Source organism: Hoplias malabaricus, chromosome 12 (genome assembly GCF_029633855.1).
Source record: "Hoplias malabaricus isolate fHopMal1 chromosome 12, fHopMal1.hap1, whole genome shotgun sequence".
Classification (NCBI taxonomy): domain Eukaryota; kingdom Metazoa; phylum Chordata; class Actinopteri; order Characiformes; family Erythrinidae; genus Hoplias; species Hoplias malabaricus.
This window is the reverse complement of record NC_089811.1, coordinates 3513848-3526468: the sequence shown is the minus strand read 5'-3', so window position 1 is coordinate 3526468 and position 12621 is coordinate 3513848. Positions and strand designations below refer to the sequence as shown.

Genomic DNA, 12621 nt, shown 5'->3' with positions numbered 1-12621 from the left:
CTCTACTGCATGGTGCCTACTCGATTCGGCTTCGCGCTCCACACATTTTTGAATCTGGTCCCTGGTCACTTTTCCATTAGCATGGCGCACTTCTGAAAAATAGCCGGTGTAGACGTCAAAACACAATCTCTGACTACAACGGCGGTGGTAACGTTAAGCGGTGTTTACTCGTGGTGTATCGGCGAGTTGTTGTTGTTTGGGACTGAACACAGCTCCGTCATCAGTTCAGACAGATCAGTAGAGTTTGTTCCTTCCTTGTTGCAGCGTCCAGCTCTCGCTGGATTCTTTCGTCGGCCACCGATCCAAGGAGCGTTTGAACCTCTTCAAAAGACCACGGCGTCATTTTACAAGCTGCCGTCGTGAGTCGGATAAAAACAAACGTGATCTCTGCTGCAGCTGGAGATTTTACAGATGGAGAGTTGGTGCTGGTCTTCTGCGTTGCGTGGCGTAGAGTGACGACTCTCTCTGGACGATCAGCGCTCTGCAAGGTTTACACGCCACAGTTTAGTCCCTACTCGACTCGCTCTGAACCACGAGAGAACAGCCACTGAACAAGAACCTGCTTCCAGCAAAAGTTATTGGGAAATGACTTAACACTGTGCTGCTCCTGTCTTTCAGGAAGCAAATAGATCAACCTTCCAGTGAATCCACATTCTTTCAGGACTGCTTTATGACTGACACAACAGAAGCCAGCCAATGAGAGCAGAGGTCATTTACATACATATATCCCTAAAAAAATCATCAACTAAAACATAACAGAATGCTTGTTTTTAAAGGATGAAAAGAGGTTGAAACTGTTCTCAGAAGTAATTACAAGCCTTGGGCATAAAGCCACAAACATTTGCAGCGGACTTCAGGGAAAGAAAAGTAAATAGAGAAGTGTAGAACATGTGCCATTTTAAAGCTTCATAATTATAGTGTGTAGACACTGAGCCACTTCCACATCCAGTGGCTTCAAAAGAACACCTGACCTGGCGGCGTGTTTCATAAACACTGCTGTATCGTAGCAGGAATCTGAAGCATTCTAGATGATCTCTCTGCTGTTGACAACTCCTCGTCTCTACAGCATTGTGTGCTGTTCTCACAGGTCTGAGAGTTAGTGGCGTTAACCCTGCCTCTCTCAGACTGAGTGAATCATTAACATGAATGAAATGAACACAAGAGGAAGCTAGGGTTTTACACCATTTAGAATAAAACACGGAACTATCACAGTTCATTCATTCATTCTTTTCCTGTAACTGCTTCATTCAGACCAGGGTCATGACGGGTCCTAAGTCTACATGGAATCATCGACAAGGCAGGGACACACACACTCACACATTCACTCACACCTGTGGACAGTTTCACACAGAGAGAACACACCAAACGTGATCCACAGCGAGGACTGAACCCAGGATCCCGAGGCCACGGAGTCAACTGGCAGTGACTTTATCTGCAGCATCACTGCACCACCCTTAAAAGCAGTTAAAACTTTTAAAAAGTCCTGTCCACCTTAAATGTAATATGTCCAACAAACTGTCTGAAGTTTACTTCGTTAGTTTTTCACCGGAGCTCAGAGGCTAAAGTGTCTGATAAACAGAGGAAGCTTATAGACACTTATTAATGGCAGCAGTGGACATTGTAATTCACTTGTCTCTAGCCATTCTCAGCTGTTTAGTAACCACTAATAGACCTGATTTTGTGGTTTAAAGAGTACAGCACTCCTAAATCTTGCTCTAAAATTATTTACAAGGTACAAACCAGATTCCAAAAGGACACTAAACAAATTGTGAAACTGAATGCAATGATGTGGAGGTGCCAACGTCTAATGTTTTATTCAGAATAGAACACAAATCACAGATCAAAAGTTTAAACTGAGAGAATGTATCATTTTAAGGGAAAAATATGTTGTTTCAAAATTTCATTGCGTCAACAAATCCCCAAAAAGTTGGGACAAGGCCATTTTTGACCACTGTGTGGCATCCCCCCTTCTTCTTACAACACTCAACAGACGTCTGGGGACAGAGGAGACCAGTTTCTCAAGTTTAGAAATAGGAATGTTCTCCCGTTCATGTCTAATACAGGCCTCTAACTGTTCAATCGTCTTGGGCCTTCTTTGTGGCACCTTCCTCTTTATGATGTGCCAAATGTTCTCTACAGGTGAAAGATCTGGACTGCAGACTGGCCATTTCAGTCCCCGGATCCTTCTCCTACGTAGCCATGATGTTGTGATTGCTGCAGAATGTGGTCTGGCATTATCTTGTTGAAAAATGCAGGGTCTTCTCTGAAAGAGATGACGTCCAGATGGGAGCATATGTTGTTCTAGAACCTGAACATAGTTCTCTGCATTAATGGTGCCTTTCCAGACATGCAAGCTGCCCATGCCACAAGCGCTCATGCAATCCCATACCATCAGTGATGCAGGCTTCTGAACGGAGCGTTGATAACAACTTGGGTTATCCTTGTCCTCTCTTTTCTCCGGATGACATGGCGTCCCAGTGTTCCATAAAGAACTTCAAATCGTGACTCATCTGACCACAGAACAGTGTTCCATTTTGCCACACTCCATTTCCACAGCCCATTCTGTTATTTCCTTGACAGTGGCGTTCCTGTTTGAGGTGCAGTGACGTTTAAGGGCCCGGAGATCACGAGCATCCAGTAGAGTTTTACGGCCTTGACCCTTACGCACAGCAATTGTTCCAGATTCTCTGAATCTTTTGATGATGTTATGCACGGTTGATGATGATAACTTAAAAGTCTTTGCTATTTTACGCTGGGTAACACCATTCTGGTATCGCTGCACTATCTTTCTGCGCAACAATGGTGGAATTGGTGATCCTCTTACCATCTTGGCTTCAGAGAGACACTGACACTCTGAGAAGCTCTTTTTATACACAATCATGTTGTCAATTGACCTAATTAGTGTTAATTGGTCTTCCAGCTGTTCGTTATATGCTCAATTTCCTTTTTCCAGCCACTTATTGCTACTTGTCCCAACTTTTTTGGAATCCGGTTTGTACCTTTTGTGCTATATTTGTACATCTATAGAGGACGGTGTCGAATTGTGCACAGTTTGTGTAATCTCCACAAAAAAAAAACATGAAATAAAACAACACGCTCTGGAGCAGCTGCACATGAGTCTACAATCACCATGCTAAAACCTAAGTGTATGTTAAAGGGTTAGAGTCCTCCAGCACTGGGCCATAGATCAGTGGAGCTCTGTTCTCTGGAGGAACTGAGCCCCATTCCAGACCATCTGGGATGAGTTAGTGGAGGTTTGTGACCCAAGACTGATCCTCCAACATCAGTATCTGATCTCACTAAAGTCCATGTGGCTGAAAGGAATCAAATACTCAGAAATGTTCTAATATCTAGTGTATAGTTTTCTTGGAAGCTATAACCACAGCAAACAGAGACATATTCTCTGCTGATACACACAGTTTCTGAAGCTGTTTGCCATAAGCTGTTGAGGCTGCTACAATAGCATTGACGTTCCAGCACCAAACAAAAAAAAACCAGACCTCAGTGTGTGAGCTGATGGACTGCATTCTGTATTTTGTGGAATGAAGAGAAGAGTCCCTTGTACACACTGACCTTGTGACTTGAAAAACTACAGCATAAGCTGCACATCCACAAATAAAACAGTCTAACAGAGCTTAATTACTCAATTGATTTATTTTCTCTGTTGACCTTAAAGTCATAGTTTCTTAAAGACGTCATATGACAGAACTCTGTTGCTCTTTGTTTTCCACCAGGTTCCAAGCACAAAACCATGCTGGAGGCTCGGAACGGGGCAGGGCCCATTAAGGCCTACCCCAGACCTGGGTCCAAGCTCAAAATGCAATCCAATGTCCTGAAAGGCTCGGGTCTGCAGAACAAAACGTTCCACTGCGAGATCTGTGATGTCCACGTCAACTCAGAAATCCAGCTGAAACAGGTAGTCACATTAGTACATGTCTGTTTTGTTTGTTTGTTTTGACTTGTCTCTATTCACTATCCCGAGTATTACAATATAGCATGTGTTTCAGACAACCACACAAATGTTTGTATATACACTCATTGACAAAAAATAAAGCACCAAGGAGGAGTTGTTGGAAACGAATGAAACTTTGTGTATGAATGTAATGATGGTGTTTTAGAATTGGGGGAAAACTGTACAATTGACAGGAGGTATCCAGTTGGGTCTCCTGTAACTTGGATTCAAGATGAGATACGGTTGGGCATGCACTTGTACAGGTTCCATATGGCATCCTGCAGCACATTTACCCACAGATGTTGCAGCTGGGCCTGTAGATCCTGCACACTCTTAGGTTGCAGGAGCTGGCATCCTAGCTGTTCCCATAAATACTCAATTAGTGATAAATCTGGCAACCATGGCCAAAGAAGTGTTGAACCTGATGGAGACATTCCTGGGACACCCTTACAGTGGGTGAGCATTATCCTGCTTAAAAATGGCAGTTGGAAGCCCTGCCATGAGAAGCAACACATGTCCACAGGTTTTCTTGCACATATGTCCCTCATATCACTACCTGGAGTGATCCATTGTGAGACGTCTAGCGTCAACAGTCTCTCACCCAGTGGTACACTACACAAAAGTAGCCTCTGAGAGTTTTTTCGTAGGGCATATCTGCCTGAGACAGAACAGCATGCAGCGATTTGCAGCAAGAGTTTTTTTTTATTTTTTCTCTCAATGAGTGTATTTTAGTAGAGCTCTGGCTGGTGTAGACCCATGTGAGATTTCCCAGGTGTTTTTTAAAAGACACTGCCAAGTATTCTCAAACTGATGATGCTATTTCTGCCTTACACTCTAAACCCTGTGGTAATGCAGCTATGGAGAAATGCAGCTCCATGACTTAGGACTCTGTAGATGGCTCATAAATCACTCTGCATTTACATTTGTGGCATTTAGCAGATGGTTTTATCTGGAGCAACTAACAGTTTCAAAATATCTTGTTAAAGAAGGAGGATAATGTAGTGTTAGGTGTTTTACGGATGCTCTGCCCACAAGTTGATGGATTCTGGCTGCTGTAATTCTGACTGGCTGTCTGTACATTCGTGTATATGCGCTTTCGTGTATCCTTTTGTACTGGCTCTGGTATTGGTCCAACGTCAATCATAAAGACTGCTTACATACATCATGCCAAAATAGTGGACTTGTGATTGGTCCATTTGCTTGTCAGTTAAATTTATATTCCCTCAGCAGTAGGCAGCTCTTGGCCATGTTAAGTAGCGAAACACTAGTCTACACCTCACCATAGGATCAGATACACCAACCTGCCAAAGCATTAAAATACCACTTTTTTGTGACATTGACATGCTAGTGATGTGTTAGTGTGTGGTGCTGGTGCGAGTGGATCAGACACAGCAGTGCTGCTTGAGTTTTTAAACCCCTCAGTGTCACTGCTGGACTGAGAATAGTATGCAGAGCAACAGATAAACTGCATGACTGATTGCTGTATATGAAGGTAGCTGCTGAGTAAAGGATAAATAAATAAGAACCCAGGGCCGTGAGCTCCTTTACTTCTGAAAATGATTTATGACAGAGAACTTTATAATGAATAAACAACATCTGAGTGTCGTGGATATCTTTCTGCATCCAGATCCTCTAACAAGCCTCCAGCTCACCGTTCACCGTTATATAATCCACAACTACAGCCTTTTGAAATGTATTTTCTTTATATAAGCACGACACGTCCCTGCTGCTGCAGACGGCAGTGATCCTGGAGAGTTCATATCCAAGTCTAATCCAATCTAACACACCTCCCTGTGATTTTCACACACCTCTGATCATCCTGATTAGCCACATCAGGTGTTAGAACAGAGCTGGAGCTGAGGCTCCTGAGCTGTTTTCAGCTCCCTGCTTTATATTATATAAATCCAGAACAGCAGCAGAACAGTGGATTATAGTGTCGTTTACATAGGATCATGTATACACTCAGCTGCCACCAGAAATAAAGCACTGACAGGTGGCATGGATAGCATTGAATATCTGTGTACAGTGACGTCTGTCGTACATCAGGCAGCAGTTCTTGAGGTTGAAGTTGGAATGAGGAGAAATGGGAGAGTGTGAGCCACTGTGAAAAGAGCCAGACTGTTGGTGTTGGCCATGAGGTTTTGGTCAGTGCATGTCCAAAGTGGCAGGTTCTGGGGGTGCTCCTGGTGTACAGTGGTTAATAGCTACCTGAAGTCGTCCAAGAAAGGACAGTTGGTGAAATGGCAACAGAGTTCTGGGCACCCAAGGCTCATAAATACACATGGGGAGCTACGAGTTAATGCTGGCTCTGAAGGAGAGGGGCCAGAACACAGTGCTGCACATCGTGTGCTACTTCTGTGGGATCTGACCAGATGGATCAGGGAAACGTGGGCGACCCGGGACCAGTTGTTAGTTCTGACTAGGAACAACCAATATATTTTGCCACATTCTGTGTTGGATTTCCTTCTTGAAGGAGTTGGATAATCCTTTCCGTTGTTTCCGTGGACATTTCTCTTGTCAGCACTGTATTTGTTTTGTTTTTAAATGCAGTTTTAGACTTGTGTCTGTATTTGTTTTAGAAATGCACATTGCAGAGTAAATAATTTGCATTTTTTCCTAAATGTTGAGTGATTCTGTATCTTTTCCTAGACTTGATCTGGGGCAAACAGAATCTGCCATTAATTACAGTAATTTAAATAAATTTATATAAGTTTATATAAATCTTGGAGAGCATCCCCTAAGTGGCAATTCGTTATTTTTATAAGGGGTTGTGACATATTTTGCTGTTTTCTATTAAGTGAAACTGAACTAGTCCTGGGGCGGCACGGTGGTGTAGCAGGTAGGTGTCGCAGTCACATAGCTCCAGGGGCATGGAGGTTGTGGGTTCGATTCCAGCTCCTGGTGACTGTCTGTGAGGAGTGTGATGTGTTCTCTCTGTGTCTGCGTGGGTTTCCTCCGGGTGACTGTCTGTGAGGAGTGTGGTGTGTTCTCCCTGTGTCTGCGTGGGTTTCCTCCGGGTGACTGACTGTGAGGAGTGTGGTGTGTTCTGCGTGGGTTTCCTCCGGGTGACTCTCTGTGAGGAGTGTGGTGTGTTCTCCCTGTGTCTGCGGGGGGTTTCCTCCGGGTGACTGTCTGTGAGGAGTGTGGTGTGTTCTCCCTGTGTCTGCGTGGGTTTCCTCCGGGTGACTGTTTGTGAGGAGTGTGGTGTGTTCTCCCTGTGTCTGCGTGGGTTTCCTCCGGGTGACTGTCTGTGAGGAGTGTGGTGTGTTCTCCCGGTGTCTGCGGGGGGTTTCCTCCAGGTGACTGTCTGTGAGGAGTCTGGGGTGTTCTCCCTGTGTCTGCGGGGGGTTTCTACCGGGTGCTCCGGTTTCCTCCCACAATCCAAAACACGTTGGTAGGTGGATTGGCGACTCAAAAGTGTCCGTAGGTGTGCGTGTGTGTATTCCTGCCTTGCGCCTAATGTTTCCAGGTAGACTCTGGACCCACCGCGACCCTGAACTGGTTAAGCGATTACAGATAATGAATGAATGAATGAATGAACTAGTCCTGGACTGTTGCCAAACAGCACATAATCATTTCCTGCGTCTGCATTGTGTAGGTCTACTTTGTTGCAGTCAGTTAATTTGTATCATGTTCATTACCGGGAAGACTGTGATTAATCCGTGATCAGTTGGGGGTGAAACATGCTTTTTGAGGAACGTACTTAAATAGGGCCCCTTTTCTGCAGGTTTAACCCAGTTTCTCTGTGCACATTTCTACTTATTTGAAAGATAAGAGACAAGATAAGACACCACTTTATTGATCCTGAATGGAAGTGCAGCATCACAATACACTACACACAGTGCACAAGAGACGACACGCATTCATCTGAATAAATACGGCAATTACAGAAGGCTATAAGGCATGAAATATGTACAAAAATATATGCCATTATTTTTACACAGGCCACAATATATGTCTTTACCCCCCAATAGGATACATTCAGGGAATGAACAGTTAAGTGTGTTGAAATATACAAATTATGTGTGTTCCGTAGAAGAACGACTGTGAGAGTGTGTGTGATGTTCTGTGATGGAGTGGTGTTCCTGCCTTGTGCCTACGGATTCTGTGACACTGATCAAGATGAAGTGGTTACAGAAGAAAGAAAGAAATATGGTATTTGAAAAATGGTACAGAACTGTTGCAAATGACATTTAATCAGGGTTAAAATCTTGTAAATGTTGCCAGTGCACAGTGAGGAAGGAGGTGTTATTTTAAGCTCTGAGGTTATTATGTGTTAGTTTCCTGATGGATGTCTGGGTATAATGTTGTAATAATGCAAATATTCCAGTAAACAAAATGTGGTGCATAATTGTGCTCTGTTTGCTGTGAGTATAGATGCTGCAGAGACTGAAAACCCTCTTTCTTTTCCTCTGTTTGCAGCACATCTCCAGCAGGAGGCACAAGGACCGGGTGGCAGGGAAGCCCTTGAAGCCCAAATACAGTCCGTACAACAAGCAGCAGCGCAGCTCCAGCGCCCTGGCAGTAATGCATTATTAATGTTCCTCATAATCAAGCACTTTCATCGCGAACTTCTCAGCTCTCAGGGATGCGAGACTGCTCCCGAGCTGCTTTACTTGTTAGCAGATGCTATAAATATGCTTCTGTGGGTTTTCTGTGCGCTTGAACACTAATAACCCTGAGCCTTGTGACCGCCGCACATTACTGTGACTTTATTCTTACATAATGGGCAAACCTGTATTAGACTGAAGCCTATTAAATTGGAGACAAGCTGAATGTAATGACATCTGTCGAGAGCTCAGTACCTCGTTCTGCAGCACGCGCTTAGGTCCTTTATCTCCAGAATCCACAGTGGAATAACAGCTCATCGTCAGTCAGAGCCGTCGATTCGTCACTAACATGAGGAACACTTCTGTGATCATCCAAACACCACAGCTACGGTTTAGTCTCGTTTTAACGCAGACGGCAAACAGATAAATATACACAACGGCTGCTGCCCACTAGTCACGTGATCTTCCAGTCGTCCAGTCGTCTCCAGGACAATGATCCTAATCCTAAAGCAAACTCCAATGTTGAAATCTAAATGGGTCTGGATGTGTGTCCACACTTGAACTCCTCGGTCTTTTATTAGATAATTAATCATTCAGAGTAAATAATTCGTATTTCATAACTAAATAGTTAATTGTACGGTAATCATTCATGAGTAATTCATAATTGTTACTAAATAATTCGTATTAGACTGAATGATTCATAACTGTTACTTGATATTTCATAGGTACTTGTTTATTCATAGCAGATACTGAATGATGAATCATAGATAAAGAATATTTCATCTTAGTTGTTGAGTTATTAATAAATGTTACAGAATAATTTAAAGTAGATACTGAATAATTCACAAAAAATACAGTATAATTATTAGTAGGTATTGAATAATTCATAGTAGTTACAATAATAAGGCTAAAAGAGATTAGGATTTCTTTGTTTACTCCAACTTGTAATCAACATGTAATCAACATATAATCAACATGTAATCAACATGTAATCGACATATAATCATCATGCAATCAACATATAATCAACATATAATCAACAGTCAGCTGATTTGTATCTGTTTAAGGCGGAATTTGGAAAAAATGATCAATCCATGATCAACTGGAACTGCATTGCATTAATGCATTTTTATCTCAGGAAATGTTCACGTCATGCCAAATCGAACCTTCCCTGTGTTAAAATCGCAGTAATGCACGAGTGGCTTATTGCTTTTATAAAACGGCGGTCAAAATGAAATACAATAAAAGGCACAAATGTCCAATTCGTAAACATATTTATTCATAAACGAATATTCACAATAAAGTATTCTTCCACCACACAGTGTAGTCCATTAACAGCGAGCACTGTTGCTAAGCAACATGAGGACATTACCTACCCACTCCATTGAATAAATACGTTCACGTATATTCAGGTTTTTTTAGTTGAGTAGAAATACTTATATTTCTATCCACTTTATGAAGGGACTCTTACTCTACAGGAGACACTGCAGCACGTATAGCGCTAGCCTTGGGCTGTGGTTTTAGCGTTTAGCTCAAGAAACTGGCTGAGTAGCATTAGCTTAACCGAGCACTGTATTGTCTCCTGATATCACACTGTTCTTGGATAACTGAATGAATTCATACAGCACATATGTGAGTAGTATAAGTAATAACCATTCCTTCACTAATGTAAACTCTGGTAGCTAAGCAGTCTGAAAAGTTATGAAAAGCCGTCATGGAAAGTTAGACAGTAAATGAAACACCCACTTAATCATTAGGGCTGCTGTTTATGTTAATCTGGAATTTAAATAATATTATATAAATATAGACACACCATTTATTCACTGTTAACCCACCAATATATCCAAAGTTTCCATTTTATATGCTGCACATTAGTGCTAGCTTACTACCAAGGTTTAAAACAGTAGCGCATTAATATGGAATTCAGATGTTGTGAGGTGGTCATAAGTGTGTGAATAATGTGTATATTACAATGGCTCAACCAATCAGATTTTAGAACTGGAACTATCAATTTTATAATTCCTAATTATTTCACAGAATTTACTGAGTAATCACTACGTATGCATAATACGTACTGAATGATTAGTTGGAGTTAGGAAATCATTTCTGAATTTGATTTCTACATCATTAGTAACGCATTTCTGAAAATCAGTTAAAAATTTACAGCAATGCAGTCACACCACACACACCAGAAGAATAAAACAAACTCAAGTGGGACAGTAGAGGCTCTTTTTCCAGCAGAAATCACACCTGTTGCCAACAGTAACTAAATCATGTCGTTGTATATTATTCCAGTAGCGTTCACATCAGTCTGACACCAGTGGAAACACTCTGTGGAAAGAGTGGATTTCAGACTTTCAGTTTGACTCTGCTTCAGTGGAGACTCCTCCTGTTCATGAAAATGCTTACACTTTATCACATATTTAATGTGTTCATTCCTGAATGTGTACTGTGTTTATGTGAGAACGCAAAGAAGAGGTTAAATGGCGCTAAACAGACACAACTAGGGAAGTAAGAGCACTGAGTAAAAACTTAGAAGAGAGACAACAGAGTGAAAATGGCTAAAAACCAGAGCTTCGGCTCCTCGCTCCTCACTGTTGTGTGCGCTCAGGGTCGGGGTGAACAGCAACCTCATTATCATTTAAAGGACCAGACACTGAAAGTGATTGTTCTGAATAGGGCTGTGGGGTTTGGATCCTTGTGGTATATTCATTTAGACCCAGAAATAGACAACAGCGAGCCTTTGTCGTAAGTTATGTTCAGGACTTACCCTCGAGTCCTCATTACAGTGGGCACTAACTCTCCTCCTCTGTCTCCTCCTCCTCCTCAGGCGAAGCTGGCTCTGCAGAAGGACCTGGTGAAGCCCGTCTCTCCAGCATTCATCTCCACGCCCTTCTCCCCCACCACCCTGCCGTCCCTCTCCCTCCACCCGCGTCCCAACGCCTCCATCTTCCAGACAGCCACTCTGCAGGCGTCCTTCCTCCGGCCGGCCCCAGGACCCCTGCGGCCGTCCAGCAGCTCCATCCTCTTCGCCCCCTACTGACCCCCCATCCTGGCGCCTTCGCTGTTGCCACGGTAACAACTCCGAGGCTGGGGCCAGAGAGAGAGACTGTCGCTCTCAACCCCACCTCGCAGACAAAGGCTAGCTCCACAGCGCCACCTGCAGGATTACGGCCGGCCCAGAAGGACTGCACAGCCCGGGAAGGAGGGTGTGTCTTTTTAACCCCTTAAACCCCCAGGCGTATTACTGAATGAACTACTGTCTTAAAGCAATGCTTCAGCTTTTTCTCAGTCTAATCTCCGAAAGTTACACAGTGCAGTTTCAGTGAAACATCACCGTGACTTTGAAGTTGAAAATGAGAACGGTGAGATTTTTTTAGCAGCTTTCCATTGATTTCTAAGTGAATGGAGATGATTGTGTGTGATCAGTGTTACAGTTGTGGCACGTAGAGATAAGGCTGTAAAAGTTCTGGAGTATTCACTGAAGACATGTTCAGAATATGAAAGAAATGTAATTCTTTGGGGAGCAGTCGTCTGGAGTGTTTCTGGGAGTTTAAGGGGTTAACGGAAAAGGAAAATCCTTCTGAGTGAAGAGAGGGAGCTGCTGGAAGGATTCTCCCGGACGGAAATTTAAAACAGTGTTTGAACTGCTTCCTGATTGACTTGAATGATCATGGTCTTCCTTTTCAACCGAACAGACGATTCCAGATCCACATGGACACACACACACACACACACACACACACAAACATATGTACACATGCTGTGCTGGAATACGCCGGAAACAATCACAAAGCTGAAACATGTTCACTCAGTGGTTTGATGTGGTCGGGGGGGGGGGGGGGGGTTGATGAGGTTTTGGTCTTGTGTTTTGTGGTCGATAAGCTTTCACCAACACTTCCTTGGTTTCTGCTCTGATGTTGTACTACAGTCTCCTCACCAAGCTTTAGGAGGAACATTCCCTCTTAACTTCTCTCAGTCTTGTCCATTTTGTACTAATAACCTCAGTCTGTCCGCAACACACACTACAGTTATCACCCGTGTCCACTTTTCCTGTCCATGCTGCATCAATGGCCACTGGGAGCCCAGAGCTTCCTAATATCCCACTGTACAAGAAGC

The 12621-nt window shown here is 43.2% G+C and overlaps 1 protein-coding gene across 1 annotated transcript in view; it reads left to right on the top strand.

Annotated features, from left to right (window-relative positions):
* Positions 1–12312, top strand: part of znf385b (zinc finger protein 385B) — a 47431-nt gene extending 35119 nt beyond the window's left edge. The window contains exons 5-7 of the mRNA XM_066640970.1: positions 3735–3916; positions 8375–8476; positions 11333–12312. Coding sequence (XP_066497067.1) covers positions 3735–3916; positions 8375–8476; positions 11333–11545 — 497 coding nt within the window. The 3' untranslated portion in view covers positions 11546–12312. The remainder of the gene's footprint in view (positions 1–3734; positions 3917–8374; positions 8477–11332) is intronic.
* Positions 12313–12621: the final 309 nt, after the last annotated feature.